Source organism: Camelus dromedarius, chromosome 12, assembly GCF_036321535.1.
Source record: "Camelus dromedarius isolate mCamDro1 chromosome 12, mCamDro1.pat, whole genome shotgun sequence".
In the NCBI taxonomy this organism is placed as follows: domain Eukaryota; kingdom Metazoa; phylum Chordata; class Mammalia; order Artiodactyla; family Camelidae; genus Camelus; species Camelus dromedarius.
The window spans coordinates 29,525,676-29,549,734 of NC_087447.1; the positions used below are offsets into that span (position 1 = coordinate 29,525,676).

Sequence of the window (24,059 nt, forward strand, 5' to 3'; positions counted from 1 at the left end):
CTTTAAAAAAATCAGTGACCAAGGACCACAGCCCATCACAGAATCTGTGCCTAATATGAGACACTCACACACACACTTACGTCAACTGTGACTTGCAGAGACAGCGCTGTGCGTGACCAATCTCCAAATGCATCATAACACCCCCAATATAAAATAGTTTTCTGGGAAAAATAATCTACATCTTACTAAATCCACCAGCAAGATCATTCCATGATACCTGTACAGAAACTCTGACATTGAAAAAGTAATTTCGAAGCATTTTCCCAGTGTCCCCTCGACTACAAAACATGACTACTGGGGTCCAAAAGAAAGCACGTTTGACTAGAGTAAATCATTGGTCAGGTGAATACATTAAAGGCAAATTTAAATTTCACACTTGGGTCTGGATACATAAACAGTATGGAGAATGACGGAATATTTAAGGCATGAACCCCCCTTTCTAATTTAACTTATGGCCTTACTAATAAATACTTCCTTGAACATGTGCTTCACACATCATAAAATTTATGAACAGGCTACAGGCAGACTTTCAAGAAACCGTTTGTACAAGGCTTCCTTTTCAGGGTTAAGCCTCACATTCCTGGATCCTGAGCTGTGTTTCAAAAAAGGAAAAGATACAAAGCAGCTCTTTAGTTAAAGATTCATGGGTGTAGCAGGCAGGGTTGCAAGGTGTTATTTAGAGAGTTTAGGACCATCAGTCCACCTGCACAGAACTGTGCATTTGGCTCTGAAACAGCTCATCTAATGTGCCTAAAATCAGCTGATCTCTTACTATCTTTTCCAATAAATACCTTATAGGGGTCCAGCCAAAATGAAAATCTGACCCCCAGGAGAGAAAGGCACCGCAGTGGAAATAGGGCTGACGCCCTTCTCCATGCTAAGGGTATCCTGCCTTCTTTGGCTATTCCTTCACCTCTTGTCTGGTGAACTCAACATGCCTTTCAGGATTCTGGTCACTTGCCTTATTTTGGACTGAGATCTTCCAGAGGCTGGCCCTGAGATGAAGATTTGAATGCAAGTAACTTATGAAAGAGGTCCCCCTGGAAGCACTAATAGGAAGCAAGGAAGGGAGACAGGGAAGCAAGCCCCTAGAAAGTGTTTTCATGGGTGAGTTCCTGCTTTTGCAGTCAGGGCTCAGCACTGCAGGACCTCACAGCGACACTGTAGACTAGACTTCAGATGCAGGGTTGTCCCACCCGGGGCAAAAGAACCGAGAGACACAGGCCACCTAAGCCCTCCCCTGATTGGCTGAGAGCTGCTTCCCCAGGCATTCTCTCCTGGGTCTTTCTGGCCTTCCCTGTGTGTTGGCCAAGCACGCTCCCCCAGGAGAGAAAACCCTCCAGGAGAGTGGCAGTCCCGTGACGGGAAGCTGCTAGCAGGTGCAGGAAGTGTGCTGAGGTGCTCTGCTCGGGCAGCCTCTGCTGTGCCCTCCTTCAGGATCTGCAAGCATGGATGACATGGCTGTCTTCTGTGGTCCCCCAGCACCAAGACATACCTCGGTCACATTAGTGAATAAAAATAGACATGATGGATGCTGCCCTTGGGAGGCAAAAAGTGAATAATCACGGAAGCAAAGAAAGAAAAACATAAAAATAAACACTGTAGCAAGTGCCATGGGTATGACCAATGAGGTATACAGACGAATGTTGATTGGGAGCTGGATGGGGAACTTAATTAGACATGGCAGTTTAGAAAGGTCTAACTGAAAGGATGCTGTTTGACTCACAGACACAGCAAACAAACTTCTGGTCACCAGAGGGGAAATGGGTTGTGAAGGGATGAATTGGGAGTTTGAGATTTTCAGGTAGTAACTACTATATATAAAATAGATAAACAACAAGTTTCTACTGTACAGCACAGGGAACTATATTCAATATCTTATAGTAACCTGTAATGAGAAAGAATATGAAAAGGAATATATATATATATGCCTGAAACATTATGCTGTTATCACGAGAAGTGGATGCAACATTGTAAACTGACTATACTTCAATTAAAAAGACGATGCTGTTTAAGCCAGTCCCAAGAAGTGAGTGAAGCCAGTCATACAAAGGGCAGGCAAAGCATGTTCAAGAAGGAAAGACAGTAGGAACAGGGCTGATCTCTTAGTTTGTTGGAGGAACTCAAAGTCACTGAGGATAGAACCCACGAGACAAAAGGGTGACAGTCCCAGATGAAGTGGAAAAGTAAGCAAGAGTGGGTCAGGAGGGTCCTCACCTCTCTCTCCTTCACTAGACTGTAAGTTCCTTGCAAACTGTGGAGATTGTGTCTCTTAGCTTTATTTCCTCACCACAGTTGCCCTTTACTCTTCCTTCCCCTCGTTTCTAGCCCAGGGCTGGAGCCCAGTAGATTTTCAGAAAAGTAATATGTTCTGTATCCTAAACAAATCTTTGCTTATTTCCTAATGATGTCTGGAAACTAGAAGCAACCCCTGAAAAAGGATACAGTGTTTGAGGACACTTTACTATTTTAAAAGATGGAGAAATTTAGAAACCTTTCCGTTTCAAAGTTGAAAAGTCTCCCTGAGAATGTACAAAAGATGCTTCTAAACAAGTTTAAGTTGCTAGAAAGAAGAGAAAAACATTTTGTTTTGGACTCTTAGGTTCGTGGTATATTACATTTTCTGGGAAAATGAAAACAAACACTTATTGGGCACTTGTAATTCCAGACACTCTTCTAAGCACTTCACAAGGAGTGGTTCATGTAATCTTCACAACAACCCCCATGATAGAGCTTCTTTTACTGTTCCCATTTTATAGTCGAGGAGACAGGCATCGGGACCTTAGGGAAACTATGCAATATCACCCAGCTCATAACGTCAGAGCTGGGATACGCATACGGAGAACTGGACTCCAGATATTCAGAGAAAGACGCGTTGAAGGGTAATGAGCACCAAAGGCTGTCGAGAAGGGAGATTATTTTCTCTGACTTCCTGACAGTCGGTGAGGCAAACAGAGAATTCGGTGTGACTGTCCCCTCTGACATCCATGAAAAGGTTACAGAACACCCTCTTGACGGCTTTTCATCACACAGCACAGGTCTCCCTACGGAGCAGCCTGTCCTGGTTCCAGATGGCGCCAATGGACACAGTCTTCTTCCTTACGCTGAGACACATCTCCTCTGTCGCCTTTCTCTGTGCTAATTCTGTGCTCCAGAATACTGCAGTCTTAGCGATGTGTATAAAGACAGCCACTGTGCTAAGTTTGCCTTTCCAAGGCTAAATAGCCTCTTTCTTGCCCACATTTTTCGTGTTTTATGGCTCCCAAGCCCTGCATTACTTGGATGCTCTCCTCCAGATGAGGAGTTCAAGTTTGCTGATACCCCCACACCAGTGTGGGTATTCTAAATCAGACATAACATGATAGTTGTGGTCTGGCCATGCCTGCCTGGTGGGCTTGCTACTTTTATTCACGCAACCTAAATCTAATTAATCTTTTTTTTTTTTTTTTTGACTGTCTCAACTCTGTTGACACATATTAACTTTTTAGTCAACAAAAATGTTTCAGAATTGCCGGTCAGCCAAGTCTTTATTTCTGAAGCTGGTTCACTGAGAACGTACTAAGCCCACATAGAGATAGGGGTGTGGGTCCGATTCGACAGGGACTCTGTGTCAAAGTTCAGAACTCAAGGTTGGAAGGTGACAGATCTAGATTTAAATCTGAATTCTGGTACTTTCCTTCTGCTTGGTTTTCAGAGAGTGAAATAGTCTCTCAGTTTGATTTCTTCGTGTGGAAAGTACAGGGTGGAAACAATCTGCAGGGTTGCTGGGAAATTTAAATGAGATGATATCTAGAAAGAACTTAACATGTTGTACCCAATTAAATCCGCCCTTGAACCAGAGCAGCTGAACGTGGCTGGAGGAAAACACACTATGATGACCGATTTTATTGCATGCCCATTAATCTCCTGTTAACTCTCTCTTATCCTCCCCTTGCTGACTGTTTCTCACATTCTCTATCCTCAGACTTCCCACACTTCCTCTTCCGATTCAGGCTCAGCTGACAGCTTTGCTTCCTATTTCAGTGAAAAATTAAAAGGACTCAAAAGAGACCTCCACACACCCCCACCACCACGTCTACCAACCTGCCTGAGTCTGGGTCCTTATCGCCACCTGATGTATTGTATATATGTTTGGAAATTTAGTGATCTCTTTCTCTACCAAAGTGTAAACTCCTTAGGGATAGAGTCTTTCTGTTTTGTTCATCACCACATCCCCAGCACCGAGAAAAGTTCCTGGTACATAGCGGACACTTACTCAGTATCTGCTGAGTAAATTCCATAGTGCCTGGTAGATGCTCAGTAAATGGTATCTGTTATGAACACTTATTTCTCTAGATTCCAATTGCCTAGTGGGGAAGACCAATACATAGACATTGACCCTTCAGTGTAATAATTGCAGTGACACAGAAAGAGAAGGTGGCGCAAATTACTGTGAGCACGTGGAAGAGGGGGAGGATGACAGAATGGCACTTAATAGAGAAGATGCTCTTTAGTCAAATCTCGGCTCTGTTACTTCTTTGTCTCTTTGACTTTGGACTAGTTAATTTCTGTCAGCCTCATTTTCCTCATGTGTAAAAGAGTTATAATAATGCTGCCTTTGTAAAGTTGTCGCTAGGATTAAAGAAAGCAATAAATACTAAGCGTTGAGCTCAGTGCCTGGCATATAGCAGTGCTTTAAAAAATATGAAGAAGGAAGGTTGGCCAAGGAGGGGAAGAGCTAGAGGGAGAAGGGGGCGTGTGACGTTGGTAGTTCAGACAGAAGGTTGGTGGTGGAGGCAGTGAGATGTGGATGGGTTCTGGATTATTTTGGTAATTGGGCTAAAAGATTTTTCTGACACATTGGATGCATAGAATAAGAGATAATGAGGAGCCTAGGATGATCCTGCTGCCTGAGGGAGGAACTTGCCATCTACTGAGACAGGAAAGACTCTGTGGAAAGCAGGATTATCTAAGGCCATCTGCTCCCATCAGAGAATTCATCTTTCCTCTGGCTTTCCTCATTTTTTTTTTCTTATTGCTCCAAGTAGATCACTTGTTAAACCCCCTTTTTTGGTTGTCTATCATGTATTATGCTTGATCAATTTATTCTAGGCTAGAAACTTCCATTGTGCCCCACTGAAGTTAGAGCTGAGAGACTCTGCCTCCTCCTTGTATGAACACGTTGTTCTCTTTAGATATTTTCCTTTGATCTTCTTTACTATTATCTGGTTTTGTGTGGTCATGAGACTGTATCTAGTTTGGGTCTGGAATTTTTTTCATCCAAGTGTCTGGCTTGCACATGAAATACATCTGCTGAGGGCTGGTATTCCATCTGTAGTGATCCTTGACTAATGAGTGGATAACACAGCACTTTTCCCAAGTTTGCTGATCATATACCAGCTTCAGCAAACATTTTTACAGCCCTGATTAGAGTTAGGGTCATAGTTGACCAGTCTTTTCACTACCTCCCTTAGTTTTGTTTAAAGGAAACCAACTGACAGGTCGGTAAAATTTTGGTCCAAATTTCAAACCAACGTTTGAATGACTAAAATCATTTTCATGGCAATAATTCACCTGTGAGTCACTCTCATGTGTTTAATCAGGACCATGACAAGCTTATTCCTCATGTTAGGGGAACTCAAGCATGAGATGTGACCACACCACCATTTCTCTCTCCTATCCTCACCCAAATGCTTTGCCTCTTACTAAGCCTCTGCTTCTATGTTCATGGCTCTTTAAGTAGGAGAAGACAGGGGACGGGAAAGGACCTAACAAGGACTGAACATCCATAGCGTTCCAGGCACTGAGCTAAGCACAGGACTTACATTTTTTCCATTTATTTTTCATGTCCCAGAGCTAAGAAGCATTGCCTCTCTTACATACGGAAAAAATGAGAGTCAGATCATTTATGACACTAAGTCAAGTTCCCAGAGCAGAGAGTCAGAGCCCCTCTGCTGAATCCAAAGCCGCTCTCCTTTTTCATCCTGCTACATTGTCGCCCAGGAAGAGCTTTCTTGGCATGCCACAACTCTTTCACTTCCTTTCCTAACAAATTTGAACAAAATTCTTTTGGAAAATATATATGCTTCCATTAAGATACTACAACCTTGCATTTTTATGTTACCAGTGAAATGATGTCCATTTCCTGGGCTTAGTTTCTTTCTGGTCTGTATTTTGTAGTTTGACTAGAGGATAAATATAAAAATAGGGTGGGATTGTTGGTAAAGAGCTTCCCCGGGATGTGAGCTGGACCTTGCAGGCTGGAGAGGTGAAGTCTGGCCAGACAGAAAGAATAGAATAAAAGATCCAGGAAATAAGCAGAGTTTGGACAAAAGTAAGAATCTATATGCTTGTGGAGAAGCCACTAGATTCAATGATTAGAAAGTTCCAGAGAAGACTCTGGATTTTACTGTGCTGCAGTGAAACACCAGAGCAAGGGGGAGGAGAAAGGATGGTGGCATTGAGAAGATTACCCTGCAGAGCTGTGCAAGCTGGGAGTGAACACAAAGCTCATGTTATTTCAGTGATTTAAGTGTCAGATAATAAAAGACTTCAACTAAGGTTGGCAAGAAGGACACCCCTATGCAATCTTTTCCCCCTAAAACCTTGTGAATGTCAATCTTCTGTGGGCAAACAGGCAACGTGCAAGGAAGTTTGACAGCCGATGGAAGAAAAGGAGAACAAATTTCACTCATAGGATTTTTTTTTTTTTTTTTTTTTTGTAAACTGATACACTGCTCAAGAGGGTCAACAGCCTCTCAAGGCTGCTCTCTATAGTTATTCACAACTGCTTTCGCCAGAAACTTGTGAAGATGAAGTGAGTTAACATGTAAAGCACAATGTTGTTTTTCACTCAACATGGCGCTACTCAGGAGGGTAAGTAGGTGTCATCTTTATCATGCAGCTAAGATTTGGGGGCACAGAAAGGTTAACTGCCTAAAATCACAGACCTAGCAAGTCCCAGGGTCAAGAGCACTTTTAATTTCAGTGCTATACTGCTCTTTTGATGAAGAACAAAGTTACAGATTGAGAAAAATACAGAGTTTTCATGAAAGGAATAAAGTTAGAGAATTCACTGAATGGAGGAGAGATTAAAAATTATTTATCTAATGTACTTAGTTGATAAACAACCAAGATCCTAGATAAACAACAAGGCCCCAAGGTATAGCACAGGAAACTATATTCAATACCTTGTAATAACCTATAATGAAAAAGAATATGTATATATATGCATAACTGAATCACTATGCTGTACACCAGAAACTAACACAACATTGTAAATCAACTATACTCCAATAAAAATAAATAATTTACTCAGATAGAAGTTAGGCAAATCAATAAAATGGGAATAGTAACATCAGAAGTCTTTTTAAAAAATCAATTGTTTTCCTACAGGGATAGAAATATTTAAAAAGAAATTAAAAATCATTTTTTCCATAAGCACATTTGAAACTTTGGGACTGGAATCTTAAAGAAGAAATTTAAATATGATGAAGCTATCCACTACCCCAAAACTATAGTCATGTGGTTCCATGTTCTGTCATCTTGAAGAAGCAAGTAGAACCAGAAGTGAGAAATAATAGTTTTTCATCATTTGTCCTTTTTTGTGTTGTTGGTGGTGGCGAATCTCCTAATGTGTAAGCACTAGCAAAACTGGCAGGCTAAACTTATAACTTATGTGTAAGTTTGGTAAAAATGAAGCCAGCATATAAAGCAATCCAACTTTACTTCTTGAAATTGCCAAACTTTGGAATTTTCTAAATTTGCAGTCCAATTTGCCCATGTTATAAAACTTATTCCTGGGCTGCAAGAAAAAGTAAGCATTGTTTGTGAGAAATGGGTTTTTCCTTCATTGAAGAAAGCCCACTCTACTTTTACTCTGTTTGAAAAAAAAAAAAAAAGAAAAAGAAAGAAATTTACTTCAGTGTCACCCTAGAAAATTACTTTTCCAAGAATAAAAAAAGCTAGTATATTTTCCTTAATTTTTGATGTGGTGAGTATACTAAAAAATATGAAAAGGAAATAGACTGTAATAATTCTTCCTTAAAATAGATCTGCTTTAGGTTCTCAAAAATATCCTCACATTTTTTCAAGGCTTTTAAAGCTATCAGCTTTCTAGAGGCACCAGCTTTTCAAAGTCCTATTCAGCACTAACATTGGGTGATGCTATGATACTTTGTTTTATGAAGTTGTTAAGTAATAAAAAATGATTTTAAAAAAGAATCTAATTAATGTTTCTTAGCTAAAATGTTTTGAAAAGTAATAGATGTGCTCAGGCCTTTTTGTGTGTGGGGGGGTTTGTTTCTGTAAGGTATCCAGTTGTAAAATAGACTTATCTTTTATATTCAACTCTTAATATGTGGTTCAGTGTTTTCTAGCTGGAAGTATGGATGGAGATGAGAAAAAGCAAAAGAAAGAGGATCTGACCTAGCATTTACAAATGGAACCAAAAGCTAGGCAGATGGCTATGGGAAGAGACTCCGGAGTCGGGGCATCGGCTGAGTACACGGCACTGCGGGTGTACTTCTCAGTCCGTGAACCTTCATCGTGGACTCACTGACAGGACAAGGGTGGCCCCAGCGCATGGGAGGATATTAGACCCTTTACATATTATGCCCATGCATACCAAATACAATGCAGAAACTGAGTGGGGTAATAAATGATACGTAGTTCAGTAAAGAACAGGACACACTGGAAGACATCACGATAGCAGAGAGAAAAAGTGAAGCAAAATACGCATTCGTAAACTCACAGGCATTTGAGATCCTTGTATCGATTTCATCAAAACCCCAAAAGCATTTTTCTGAAAGTCGATAGGTCCGTTTTGCATATGGCAAGCAAAATAGAACAGAGACTTGCTTCTTAAACATGCAAAGATTTTGAGCCATTCTCCCAACTGTGCATCAGAGTGTGAGCCTGGGTGACCTCAGGGAAGGAATTTTTATTATGCCTTTCTTGGGAAGGGAATGCATTTTGGTACGTGACACAGTGGCTTGATGACTCTGACACAGCTGTTTTAACAGACGCATCTTCTGAGATGGCCCTGCTGAAGCCATTCTGACCTGGAAGTTCTGATACGCTTGGAACATTTTAAGGCAGCCTGAAAAAAAAACAAACTCCCAGCCCTTTTTATGATTAGCAAGTAATATGTGAGACAAATACTCTCATTCCATGCTTGACTTGCACTGCAGATTTCCATTTCTCGGGGCTTCAGGATGGAAGATGGGGCAAAGCTTAGAGACATGGGTGAACCGTCATATGGGAGTTAGGCATGTTTATTGTGTACATTACTTGCTAATTAAAAAAAAAATAGTGATTTTTGCTTTTTTGGCAAATTTCTGTAAAAACAGCCTGTGTCCCAAACCAACTCTTTGTTTTTTTGGGTTTTTTTTTGTTTTTTTGTTTTTGCAGTGTAATAAAAATGTTCAAGAAAACACATGGCCCTCTGCAAGAAAGAGGGAGATCTGTTTTTATCACCATGTGCAAGGCATAGAGATCTTAGAGGGCTCCGACAACGACTTGGTTTCCACTCCGGTGGCATGTTCCTTTGGAAACAAATGAGATAAACATAGCCATGGACTGAGGGATTGTAGCCCAATTAAGCAGACAGGTGAAGACTTGCTCCACTGTAAGAGGGACATATTGGAGCAAGGGAAAATATTCTTTTCTGACCCCTGGAAATGCTGAGAAAACTGAGCAGATGGCTTCCATGGAACCAAGATTTTCTTCAAATTCCCACCTATAAAATTTCAATTTGCAACAACAAATAGTACTAATGTCAGAGAATAATATACAAATCTATTTCAGTATGAATCCAAGGAGGTAGCTAGGAAAACACGTGTTCATTCTGACACTAAGTGTTAATAAAAAGAACAAATATTTAGGTTCTTATGTATAAGATCACACTGTGCATTGATTTTTTTTTTTTCCATTTTAGTCCTATCAATTTTATGTTTGGAATTGAGCATCTTGAAGTTAGTCACAAAAAATGAGTATATAATTACGGCAATTTCACATGGAAGCTAAAATATGGTTACATTCAAAAACTTCGTCTTTCCAATGTTTTGTTAAAGTCTCCAGTTTCATCCATGTTTTATTTGGAAACATCCACATGCTGGGCTTCAGCAGTCTGGTTTTCAGTCAGTAGAGACTGAAGAACAGGACCAGCAACCCACTGTCCTCCAGGTCAATATATGTTTCTCCTGAGTACAAATTCTATCCCCATCCTCTCTGCTACTTCTCTGGTTTAGGTTCTTAATGCCTCTTTCAGGATGATTTCTAGGTCATGCTATGGTTACCCTGCTCCCAAGCACTCCCCACGCCAAGCCATCCAGCACAGATGACCGTGACCATTCAACGACAGAGATCCGACCACTTCACCCTCTTTAGTAAGACAAGCACAAACCCGAGAACCAAAGGGGTCCACTGGAGGAGGGAAGGATGCAACAGGGGAAAAGGAAGCTAAGGAGACATTCACAGACTGGTAGGCATTTGAGAAATTATATGCGTTTGGTAACAATCAGAAAGACACAACTCTGAAAATGCAAAATGCATCTTTTTTTTTCTTTTTTTTAAAAAAGCGATCTTTTTCTTAAACTTATAAAGACCTGAACTCATTTCTCTGGCCTTCTAGGAAGAGAACCAGCCCAGGAAACTTACAGAGGGAATAAACCTGACCTCTGTGAGCCTCTGAGTAGGGCACTTAAGCCACTTCCTTTTTTGTTGGATAACAATTTGGACTTCATCAGTATTAAGCTCATTGCAGTTTCCTAAAACTACTCTGCTCTTTTACACATCTCTGATTTTCTTCGTGCCCTATTCTCTGCTGAGAGTTTCCTTACTTTCTATCTTTGCCTGACAAAAGGATCCCTCAAAACCCAGGTCAAGTATTGGCTTTCATCACAGTCCCATTTCCTCATCTCATCAGAGTCCTTCTAAGTTAGAATTAACTTTCCATGCACACTTTCACATCCTTAAAATAACGTGTATTGTACATATTTGTTTCCAAGGCTCGTTATCGTCCTCCCGTAGACTTGATAAATCCTCTAGAGCAGAATCCATGTCTTCCTTGAACTTGGTATTTCCTTACAGTTTCCAGACCCAAATAGGTGCCTGATATATGTGCAACTCAATAGAGATCTCTGAGGGAGAGCGTGTTACCCGTCTTCTCTCCAGCTGTCACTGTCCTGTGACAAGAGTTCTTTTTGGCTGATGATCACGTGTCTTTTCGCTTTTGAGCTCAACTCCCAGTGCCGAGGGGAGACCCAGGGCACATGAGCTACATCTTGAAGCCAGATTACAAAAACCTTTTCTCACTTGAGAGAAAGAGCAGCAGAGGAAACCGTTCCACTGAGGATGACAGACACAATTCCTTCACAAATGTAGCTGAGCTTGTTTACTTGTTCTGGGGTATGACTGTCTGGAAATATGCAATGGCCAGGAAATAAGGTGTCAAATGCTACAGGCAAAAAGCCATAGAAGTAATATTTCAAAAATGGCTTATTAATGTCTTCTCTAACCTACCAACTGCACAGCTTGAGAATGTATTTTGAGAATCTGATCTTGTTTTAAACCATTAAAATATTTTCCATTGTCTAAATGGCAGCCAGTTCTCCTTATATTATTCATGATTGCAGCCTGTCCGTGTGACCGGTTTTTTCCACTATTTAACTGGATGTGGTATCATTTCCATCCTGCTACTGCTTGATAGTCCTGAGAAATATAAGCTATAAAACTGCTCTCGTCAAGAAATATTAATAGAGGGGGTGTCCATGGACTTTTACAATGCTTCAGAGTTTAAGCTGTAATAATAAAAAGCTGGCTTCTATTCCCTGGAAGAGTGAAAAGAAGAACTTGAAGGAAATTAAAGTAAAATCCAATGGGATTATAAAATTAGGGCAGGGTTAAGGAAAAATATTTTGAGTACCAGAAGAAATCTAAAATAAATAAAAAATAGTAAGACATTTGTGATATTGCTATTCGACCCAGACAGTTGCTACTCAGTTATGTAATTGGAGACTCTTTGAAGAATCTAGCCACACACTCCCTGGGGGAAGGCAGATAAAAACATCTTTCCCTGGATATCCATCTACCAGCTAGCTGGACTAGATAAAGAGGAAAATGGATTCCTGGTGGTTTAGACAGAAAGCACCAGAACAAAACTTTGTCTGTTGTCAGAATGGTGAGATGAAGAGGATGGAGGAAGCTAGCTCTTGACAAGACTGGCCCAACCTTGAACAGAAAGGACATCACACCCTAATGAGGACCACAGGACAAGGTGAAGCTGGGTGGTTAAGTTGACTAATTTTTTTTTTTTTAAAGAAAAGGTGCAAGGTGTAATGGGTTGGCAAGAAACAAGAACTGATGACAAAAATGACAGATCCAGAAATACTTTGGCTCTGAGTTTAGTTAAATTAGAACTAAAATACTCATTCAGGCTCCCTGAACTCAGAAACATTCAATTCCTGATCACGAGACTCCAGTAGGGTAACAGGATAACAGACCTGGTAGTAACTCCACACAAGTGAACTATTGTAAGTTTAGCATTTAAAACCATGGAGAGTTACCCCACATGTCTGAGAATTTCAGATTTGAAAGGAGTAAGGCAGAAAACCTCTGTCTTGGTGTATGACCCAGAATTCCCAGAAGAGTTTTGTTACAAAATTCAACAAGGCTGGTCAGTTGCCCAAAGAGACAGTGGTCCAATATATCTGGTTAACAGTGGAAAAGAAGGTTTAGGGAAACTTGCCTTGTTAGCGTGTTTGTAGAAGTCAAGATTCTAGTAAATCAGCGTGTTTTTAGAATTTGCCTTGACCCACATCATCTTGTGATAGAAACCTTCAAAATATACAGAAAGCAAATTCTGAACACTTCCCACTTCTCCCCAGCACCTCTCTTTGAGCTGTGTAATTGTGTTTCTCCAGGAAGTCATATTTTAAAAATAAATTAATCTCTGTATTAAGTATTTATTTTGTCTCAGAGCAATAATAAAATCTTTCTTAACTGAATCTGTCTATGGGAGATTTTCTGAATGTTTCTGTGGTCAGATTCCCTTGGGACTCATAAAAACTTCCCCCAAGCAGATTTGCTGTGCACACATCTGTGCGCGCACACACACACACACTCACACGCACACTCAATGTGTATGTATCATTTCATGGGATTCGTGGATCACATAATTTTATCTGTGGATGCCCGGTTAAGAAGTTCTGCCTTGTTGATTTTGTCTTGTTCAGCCCTTAGAGAAAATTATTGAGAAGGGCAAGTCTGCCTCTGGTTCATCCTGCTCCTTTGCAGCAGACCATCACAGAGTGTCTGTGGTCTGCCAGTTTTCGTGTTAGATGACAAGGACACCACTGTGAGGCTTTTCTTTTCTGTCTCTTTACAATGCCTAGAACTTCTCTGTGTTTCTTTTCATCTTCACCCGCATGATCTGTGTTGGTAAATCATTAAACATTCCACATAACTTATAGTAATATTTTAACCAAAGCACAAGAGTTTGAATTGGCTTCTGAGCAAATTTCTTACCATACAAATTTTAAAGGACATTGAAGACGTAACAAGGTTACCTGGCAAAAACAATTTTCTTTGGAGTCTTTCTCTGGCCTGCTTCGAAAAGCATCTTTTCTTCAGCCAATCAGCTTCGAATTCACTGTAATGGTCATTTGGCCAAGTGATGTGAACCTTATAACACAGAAAGCAAATATCACGTGTCTGTATATTCTAATTCTATGTACTTTGGTTCTCCGCTATTCCTCTGTTTCTGAATGTTACTTAAGATAATCAGGAAATCCAATTAGCCATTGTACCTTTTTTTTTTTTAATTTATGTATCCACAGGCATTGGATAAGCTTTTGGAAAACAAGGAAACTGAAAGCCAAGAAGATACAACTGAGGTCTGAGACCCCTTAAATATCACACAAGAAATAAAACCAGGATAGATCTGAAGTTCTTGTTTTATATTCTTAAAACCTGTGGTCTCCAAACTTTCTGTGATGACTTGAAGCTAGAGATGAATTCAGATTCCTGCTGAGAGTATCAGAAATAGCAATGATGGTGAGGCAGATATAATATTAAGAATAACACCAAGTTGAGTGTATGCAGTACAGTAAGTACTATAAACATAACTCAGTCCTCTTACAACTCAAGGGAGAAGGCACTACTAATATTCACATTTTTGGGGTGAGGAAAGGAAGAGTAAATAACATTTCTAAGGTCCCACAGCTAGCAAGCCGTGAACCCGGGAATAAAGCCCTTGAGTCGAGATGAAGACAGGAGTGGGAGAGATTGACCTTGCTGGTCACACTGGCTCTTCTGATAATGCTCCCAGCAAATCTGGAGGACTGAAACATGGTGGTGGCCACATCTAGTTTGTGGTTTTGAGGGCTACGCTTTTAAGAATCCCAGAAAAAGCTTTGCACCTCTACTCACTAATTTGATTTAAAAAATATTAATTAGCACAAGGTTTTTAGTGCTCCCTATATGCCAGGCACTATGTTAAACATTTTTACTCATAATATCTCATTGAATCGTCACATCATCTTTAGAAACACATTTTGTTAGTATCCCTATTTTATAGATGAGTAAACTGAGGCCTAGAAGCATTCTTTTTATTATGGAAATAGTTTAACTGTGTCTTCAAGGCTGCCACTCACTGCAGACACAATGAGCAACAATGGTAATTTTTATCAAAGTGAGTAGTAAAATTAAAAATAACAGCAGAAGCTTCTAGGTAGTGAGCACGCTTACTTTGCACCAAGCACTATGCAAACTGCTTATATATATATGATCAAATTAAAAAAAATCATTATTTAAATGATTGGAGACTAGTCTCTATTTAAATTGGTAAAAAGGGAGAGAGAATTTAGAGATAATTACCTTTTTTCTGTCAAATGTCAAGTCTTTAATACCAATGTTCACATCGAGAGCTTCGACAAGAAGTTTCCGTGCTTTTGCAGAATCCAGGTAGCAATCAGGACACTGGCAGTTGTCCCTCAGCCATACTGCGGGGTAGAGAGACTCTGCACCATCCTGCCAGAGGATTCTCATCAGATGAGCCCCATCCAAGGCTTCTGCCTTTTGGATGGCACAGTGCATGTTGCTGGTCCTTTGGGGGGTTAAATCTTATCCGCCACCTGCTATGACAAATCAGTGTTAAAAGGAATCTCAGGCAGATCCGGTCGAAACCTGACCTCTTAATGATTCACATGGACTCTGAGTTCTGCTATTCGCTCACGTTCGCAGTTTATCTTATCAACGCTGGGACCTTTGTTCCGATGAGAGTATTTCATGTGCTGTAAACAGAAACACAGTGACTAAAAAGTAAACAAGATAAACGCGTGGAGTCAGGATCCAGGCGAAAAGAATTCCTTGTTTTTCTCACAGAAATTTTAGGTAATACGTTCAGAACCAATGACACATGCACTTTTATAATTATGTTTGCATAAAAGCACTGGAATTTTTTTAAGGGAGGGAAATACTCTGCAGATTGAAAGTGTAACAATCATACCTGTGCTATGTTAACTGATGCCAAGTACACAGGCTCCAGCCAAACCAAAAATTTTCTATTGTTCAAACTCCATACTTTCCAATTTTAGTTCCTCAGCTCATTCTGCCACCTCTGCTTGGTATGAGCTTTCACTGACTTTTCTCGTGATCCAGCCTATCTGTATCCAGATATTCTGGCAAATAGAGGCTTAAATGAGCAAGGAGTTCATTTTTCTTGTGTAAAAAGGACTCCCAGAATGACTATCCGGTACTGGTTACGTGATTTCACAGAACCATGGGAAGCCCAGGCTACCTGTAGATTTTATCCTTCTACCTGTTGCCTCATGTTTACAAAATGACTGCTCCACCGCCAGTACTATGTCTACATTCCAGGGAGGAAGAAGGGAAAAGGGCAAACATCAAGTGGTAGCTAAGTCCACCTCATTTTTAAACACTTCCCCATCCAGCAACGTCCAAATATATTTCACTGGCCAGAATTATATCACACTCTAACCTTAGCTACAAGGGAGGCTGGAACATATAGCTGTTTACTAGGTACATGCTTGCTCTGCAGAAATCAATGTTTTATTTGTGAGGAAGGAAAATAAGATGGAATCAATATGCATTCAGCAGCATTGATCACATCCTTTAAGACTTACTCATATAGACATCTTTAAGAAGTGACCTGGAGCCCTCAGACAACTATTAATGCCACTTGAGGCCAGCTGTCCTTATTTTTTGTTTACTTTCATAATTATGTCTCTCTTTTTTTTTTTTTTTTTTTGAGGTCTGGAACTTCATGGTGATCTTTGTATTCTCTGGTGCAGCAGCCACATAGAAGATGCTTAATATATATTTGAATGATAATTTTAGCTTTACGTGTGAGGAGGAAAGAGAGTTCTTTTCTATTTTTAAGTAAGATTGTATCTACTCTAGTAAAATCACCACTTACATCACTTGATCAAGGACAGGCAAACTACTGCCTGTCAGCCTGATATGACCTATAGTCTGTTTTTGTACAGCTCATGGGGTAAGAACAATTTTTATATTCTTACAAGTTTAAAAAAAAATAAGACTATGCAACAGAGAATGTATACAGCCTGCAAAGCTGAAAAAACACACTGCCCTTTCACAGAAAATATTTGCCAACCTGTAAGTAAGATAAAAATTTACTGTATTTCCTCTTTTTATCCTTATGCATCATATGCTGTTTAAAGATCTGGTTCTATTATCCCAGATTAACGGGAACATCACTGTCCAGTGAAAAATCTATTGTAATTACCCAAATAAGCAGCAGGAGAAAGAGGCTGGAGAATATCAGAATAGAGATGTTACCATTTTCAGTTCTCCAAAGGAGTAAGACAATTAAGAGGAAAAAAACTCCTTCTTATTTATTTTTATCATTAAACTTGCACTTGCGTTGGTGTATATTCTATAGTCAACTCATTGTCAGTAACGTTCATTCATTCATTCTTCCCCCAGCCCAGGGGCCAAATGGGTGCTCTGAGGAGGGTATCCCAAGACGGGTGGCCTTGTCAGGAGGGTGGCTGATGGTGGCTGCCCGAGGCACCGGGAGGGTGTGGAAGAACTGGAAAGACCTGAGTGTGGCTGGCGTTAAATTGTTTGGGTATCTAGGAAGGAGCTGGGCGGGTTATTTCTATACTTCATAATCCCTTTCTCAACTTTATGACAAATGTGAATGGTAGTCCAAACAAAAGCAGGAAGTAATGGGAAAATAGTTTCCCTCTTTAACTTTTCTTCATTTATTTAATGCTGTGTTGGGGCAAATGGGATGAAAATTTCAAAAGAGAAAAACTCATCAAGGGTCATCAGTATTTGAAAACAAATTCTTTCTGAAAATTCATCGGCTTGGATGTGAGTGTGATCTGTTGAAATCTGGTTTTCAATTAGACTTGTTAAAAATGAGCCCCATTGAAGCATGATGACCATTTAGTTATTTGATAAACTATTGAGTTCTTCTGAAGAAAAGAAAAAAAAAAAAGAAAAAAGTTGATACTCCTAGCTCGCTCTTTTTTTTCTCTCGGTGGGAACTTTTTGCTGAATTAAAGAGGTCTTTATAAGATAAAAATGTTTATTTATTTCCCTCTTAATTATTTTGCTTATTATTCACAGTTATAATTTAGCTTATGAAATATTTAATTGGTTTTGGTGGAAGGAAGTAGTTCTACCTGTTTTACTTCTTGAAAAATAGATCTTGGGTTCGGTGGGAAGGATTCCTATTTAATGGGATAAATTTCTCTTAATTTCATCCCACCACTTGGGGCGGGGTGTGTGTGTGCGTGTGTGCGTGTGTGTATGTATATATTGGTGGTGGTGTTTTCCTTCCTAGTTCACTTACATTATTTTTCCCCTTCAGAGTTATGGAAGTTTGTTTGGGATTCCTATTCTGCACAACTAAATTGTTTGTTTTAGAGACGATCACTTCAGCCATGGGAGTGATCTTTGTCTTCTTTAAAAGCTTATAAACTCAGTTTTTGCCAGCTGGTTTGGAAAATCAAGAAAGTGGCCCTGAAAGTTAGTTTATGTGCTGATGTTGGAGAAAAGAGAAACTTGGGATGAGAACGCTCAGAGCCAGAAAGAAACCACCGTCAGTATCACTGGGTGCAGTGGCCTCACTGGTTACACAAGGGAAATGGAAGCCCAGCGATGCTGGCTGTGACTTGTCCAAGCACATACTGCCGGCTGGTGGCAGAGGGTGCCCCAGACCCAGCTTTGCCAGTCCAGGATACGCATGCACGGTGAACACCTTCAAGGTCTCATACAAGAGAGTGTAAAAATGTCTCAAACCCTAATTACGACTAACTTGAACCACAGATTTTGGGTAGGATTCTCAGGAAGTTGATGTAGAAATGTCTTACCATTTATAAGATTAAAATTGATGAAGGTTAATAATATACCCGAGAAGGCTAAATCATCTACTAGATTACTCACCCGCCAAAATAAAAGGCTATCATTTTTTGACTGTTTTTTGGGGTTTTTTTTTGGTAACATAAGACAAGACAGAGTGGACTCATGTTATCAATGTCAGTATCTGTTGAAGTCCATCTTCTCTTGCTTAGGTGAGTCATCAGACCTGCTGTCACATAGCAGGAGTCTCCATGTTTGACCTCCTGCTTTCAGGTACTAGGGTACAAAATGCAAATTGTATGGTGTGTGCGTGAGGTGTATGTACAAAACCGTGCATTTAGCACTTTTCGTGTTCTAGCTGCTCGACGGAGGCTTTCTAGTGCGTAAACCTTGTTTAATCCTCGAGAAAACACTGAGATATGTGCCATCACTTCCATTTCACAGATGATCTTGTGCTTCAAGGGGTGAAGAAACCAACTCGAAAACAGAGGAAACAGAAATCTTGACCACTATACAGGACTACCTCATGGAGAATCTAATGGCTGAATAATTTTCCAGGCAATAACTTCAATTTACCAAAAAGGTATTATTAAAATAGTAGCTGAATCTCAAGATTGCTGGTTGTTAGTTGATCTCACCATCCGACATTTCATCATTGAAAGGAGAGGATAGGAAGAAGTTTTCCAGACATTACACCATAAAGGCTTAAAATATTATTATTCTTTTATATATCAACCTTTAAATCATAAAACTCAATTAATTTCCACTTGGTAAGGTAGAGGTTGACCAGACTGCATTTCTAGTGTCTGAACCTTAATATGGTTTGAATATATACACACTCTACTCATTACACTTGCTATATAAGCCCCTTCAACTTTTAGGGTTTTTTTTTTTTCCTAACTTGGCTTAATAAGTGGCTGAGTTACTTAATAATTCATGAATATACTCTCATGGGAATAATGAATTCTATGAAGCCATTAGCAAAACGAGTCCCTGCTCTTGAGTAGAGGTTTGCTCTTCTGCATGTTTGCTTGTTTAAAGCCTCACATTTTGTGCATATGCTTCCTTCCTAAATTAAAAAAAGGAAAATTGCAGCTTCTCTCTGGTGGAATTAAGACATTCAGATCGAAATTCACATTATCAAGGCATTTATTTACCGATGGAAAACAGAGTCCTGGGTCTAGGTTTTAAAGTTTCTAAATCTTTGAACCAGAACCTATATTTATTATAAGTCCTATGTCTTTAAATAAAATCAATCCAAAATACCTAACATTTGTCTTTTTGAAGTATACTCAGGGAGCAAAACAATGGAAAGGAGGTATAATAGTCTTAATCGACCAAGATTCTAAAAAAGCAAGCTACATTCAATTTTGGGGCTTAACAAAGGGCCCAGGTATAATACGTGGTCACTTTCTTTAGTTTGGATTGCGGGTGGTTTAGTGAATGTTTCCAAAATCTAGCTGGAACCCTCCCTCCCCCACCATCCAGTCTTCCTTTTAGACAGTATCCTCTCTGTCCCCTCTGTCTGCTTTCTGGTTCAGCTTAGGGACTGCAAAGTAATTTGACTACTAGACAAAGCCAAACATAATTGGGAAAGGGAAGATGCCAAGAAGCAATCAGATCCACAGGATTCCAAAACCAAGCCTCTTCCAAATGCCTGAGGAACCATCCCCATCTCAGCCCACATGGCTGTGAGACACATGTGACTGGATTTCCAATTGGATGTTCCCTCTGCCCCCAATACATTGACTCGAATCCACAAGCTGTTCACATACGGGCAAGTTGAGCTCAATCATACCTGTTCTCAGATGTGCATTAGGCGCCAAACCGTGCAGAATTTACCAAGGAAAGGGAAACGTCAGCTTTGATCTTCAGCGTCCTTTGGGCAGGAGCCTCCTGGTATCCGTCACCTCCCAGATGGCTCTGTCCCCTGTTTCCTTCTGTCTGATGCAGTGCTTCTATTTGGAAGCTTTTCTGCCTGCTCCTGGCAGCTCCACTGCTCTGCCCCCAGACACAGCTGAGGTTTGCAAATGAGGGAGGATGTCCCAATCTGAAGGTGTAGCAACTGCTGAGGGGAGCTTGGAGGTTTAAAAAAAAAAAAAAAAAAAAAAAAAGGAAAGAGAAGAAAGGTAAAGAGCTTTTATGGCCTAAAGGAGAAGCAGTTACAAAGAGAAAATACTTTAACTCTTTCTAGTGCTTGAAACTGCAAAACTCCAGGACTGAGCTCAAGGCATCACCTTAGTTAGAAGCTTTCCTGACAAAAGGAGAGCGGTCTCATCTCCTGCCCCTGAGCCAGTAGCAGCAACAGAAGCAGGTGAAGGAACTCTTCACTCCTGTCCTGCTTTATTGTTGCAAAACTCTCTTGGAGAAAAGACATTGAGATGCACGTGTCACAGGGAGGAGCTACCAGCTCCCACCTGAGCAAAGGTGCGGTGGTATCTCCATGCGCATAGAATATTCCATATGAGACTCTTTGGAGGGAGCTTGAGCAGTTCTCAGGGGCTGGTGGAAGGTTGGGAAGAGTTCTCCGGAGCCTGCTGTCCTCTGTTCTCTGCCTCTTTGGCTGGAGTGAACAGTAGCGGCCAGAACACATGAAGGAACCTGGTTGCCCAGTGACTTGATTCACAGCCCTTAGGGCAACAAAAGGAAAAGGCCAGAAAGGGGAGCATGCCAGGGACTCAGAGCCTGGCTGCCAGGCATTCAGCCGGAGACTGCCCAATGCAGGGGGAGAGCTGGTGGGCATGTCTCAAGTCCCAGTTCCACAGAGGGTCCAGGCTCCATTAAAAGAATGCCTGAAGGTGGCCACTAAGTCCAGGAAAGAGGCACATGAGCCTCTGCCCTCCTCCCCCCAAACACCACCCTTCCCAGGAAGACACCCAAACAGCCTCAGCCCACAACTTGTTGCTTCTTGCCCAAAGGAGCTGTTAGGCTCAGACAGGCAGGAACAAAAGAGCTAAGCAGAGAGAGAGAGACAGAGAAGAGAGAGAGAGAGAGAGAATGCAGCCCCACTCTCTTGTGGCCTTCTCTACGGTTTCTTGCCCAGGACAACTCTGCCTTCCAGAACTACAGCGTCCCCTCCCTCAAGGATGCTCTGGCAACTCATTTCACAGTAAAAAATTAAAGCTGTGTCCCTTCATCTGTGGTCCTTCTCCTCCAGCTTCCTCCTTCCTCCCCTCAAGTCTCCAGGTTAAATTACTGACACCCAGAGATGAGCAGAAATAACGTCAGGTTTCCCACGTATGGGAGGAGGGTGTGTGTGTGTGTAGGGGGGTGCCCTTAGCAATGTGGCCCGCATCTTCAGCTCACAGTAACTGAGGTTCTAGGTCTGCCAGAAGCAACCAGTTAATTATATTTTAAACATCCAGATGACATAATAGAAATACACTCCACTAACTTTTATTTCACACTTTGTGCATTAATAACAATCACTGGAATAAATTAGGTAAATTCTGTTCAGCTTTCAGAAAGTTGTCCAAAAAATGTGTTGCATGGAGAGCATAATCAAGGAGTAAAAACAAACAAAACAACAACAAACAAACCTAACAAGAGTTAAAGTTTAAAAACCTGCACATAAAGAATGAATTCCTGCGTGGAAAACAAACAACAGACAAACAAACAAATCCTACTCTCACCTGTGAGAAGCCTCTTTAAGACTGAAAAAAATATATACAAGTGTTTCCCTGAGGTTCTCTCTCCTATCGGTGTGAATCCTTCACAGTTCCCAGCTTGCTTTCGCATATGGCCTCTCAGTGTACCATCCTGGAAGTGTAAACACGACCAGTATTCTGGATTTCAGATGGAGAAAATCAGCTTAGAGAGGTTCATGCACTACAGAAGATCACAAAACGTGCAAGACATGGCATTGGTGCCAGGGCCAGAAAAGTTGACACTTTGCCCAGGTGTTTTTTTGGGTTTTTTTTTTTAGTTTTAGATTTAAGAAAAGTTCATTTTAAAAATTAATTTCCTGTTAAGTCCAGCTAATGGAATTTTAAGGACAGCCCATGCATTAGGCATTAGAAAAACATAGAAACTCAGTTTTCATTTGAAACAGAAGTATAATGAATGATGGTGCCCTCGTTTCAGCGAGCATGCACGGATGAGATGCCCTGGATGGCCTGAAAGACTTCTTCAGTCTTGTTGGAGCAGTAGAATTCGATGAGGCAGAGCAAGATCTCACTCAGAGATCTGAAGGTGGGTGGTATTTCCAAAGGAGGAAGCCATTGGAGCCTGGTGACTCCAGTGACAACATACTTGTACTATATTTAGCATCTGGCGATGCTCAGGGGTTGTCTTGGGCTTAAGAAAATATTATAAGTGGCAGAACTATTTAGCTTCGGTGAAATCTGGTACCTCTGGAAAGATTCTGTGCTTATACCATTGCTAATTTTAAAGAAGGAAAAACAGCAAGATTTGCAAAGGATACTTCCTGTACAGTCGACCGAGAGCGGCGTTCTTTTTCATTCAAGTTTTAGTAATTTCATAAAAGTTAAAAAAATGGAAAATAGGTTAGTGTTATCAGAAAGACAATAATTTATATATACTTCTATATAAAAAAGAAAACCAAAATGGCCTGTAATCCCACTGCTCTCATATTATTAAGAAAAATATGGAAATATAATACATGGAAAGTCTTCCTTCCCCCTTTTCTGAATTCCTTTTCCTAAAAGTAATCACTATTAATAATTTTTTAAAGTCAATACTGAAGTAATTACTATCCATATGTGTAACCCAGTGGCATGCTGGTGAGCGTGGAATAGCCAGCTCTGTGTGCCCACAAGTTTCTAATTCTCAGATAAATAACAAAAGTGCTTTTGTTATCCAGGGTGACAGGACCCGAGAGCAAAAGGTTGGAGCCCAGTCCAGAATTTGCAAAAGGACTCAGCCAGGGAGTTAGAAAGAGCACTTGTATTGAGTGGGAAGCTATTCTGTGTCCTGATAGCAAATACGCTGCTGAAAAATAAATATTGGTGATCATTTTGTGAACTAAAATCAATAGCCAAGCTCTGAATTTTTAGTCATTCAGTCTCCAAGAACTTAGTAATTTCAGAATAAATAATAAGCTGTTGACAAATAGTCATTAACATTTTATTTTACTTGGATGAAAAGAGGGGTGGTAATATAACCAATTTGATCTTGGAAATAATTTATTTTAAATATTTAACATTTAAACTATTATATGTCCTTTTAGAGGAACATGAGCTCCATAGGCTTTGGGACTTCTGTATTTAGTATCATTCTTAGAACAGACCATAGAAACTGTGCTTTAGGAAGCTCTACTTTGGCCCTCCTCCATCTGAACCACTCCCCATGGGTGATTTAATATGGGCCCACTCAAAGCCTGCACCAACCCTCCATTCTAGATGATACTATGTGAGCCCAGACTCTGACATTTCAGACCTGCAAAGACTTGCATCCACTACCAGGGTCTGTAAGCCTTCCCTTCACCTCCCTTGGGCAACAGAGGTTGTACAGCACCCATGGCACGTACACCCCCGGACTCAAGACGTGGTCAAGGGATGACTATGTATGTGTGTGCGGTGTACAGAGGGATGAGCTTAGATGTGTTTTCTGGAGTGTCCACATGATCTTCCTCCCAGCACAGGATGAAACTTCAGATGGAATGAGAAGTGAAGAGAGCTGCGGACCTCAGGCTGCAGGCTGGGGGCTAGAGTCTAGGGATTATCTCTCCCTTCTGTCATTCTCAGGTAGAACAACAAGAAATGGGA

The 24,059-nt window shown here is 40.6% G+C and overlaps 1 protein-coding gene across 3 annotated transcripts in view; it reads right to left on the reverse strand.

Annotated features, from left to right (window-relative positions):
• The window catches only part of BBOX1 (gamma-butyrobetaine hydroxylase 1), a 54,990-nt gene extending 34,710 nt beyond the window's left edge, over positions 1–20,280 (reverse strand). Inside the window, exons 1-3 of one of the 3 annotated variants that reach the window (XM_031459861.2) lie at positions 20,132–20,280; positions 14,857–15,113; positions 13,548–13,662 (exon numbers count right to left, since the gene is read on the reverse strand). In XM_031459861.2, the coding sequence (XP_031315721.1) occupies positions 13,548–13,662; positions 14,857–15,075 (334 nt within the window). In that variant the 5' untranslated portion in view covers positions 15,076–15,113; positions 20,132–20,280. Of the gene's footprint in view, positions 1–13,547; positions 13,663–14,856; positions 15,190–20,131 lie in introns of those variants that run through there. The other 2 variants (XM_011000226.3, XM_011000219.3) reach the window with 2 other exon arrangements.
• Between the last annotated feature and the right edge of the window lie 3,779 nt (positions 20,281–24,059).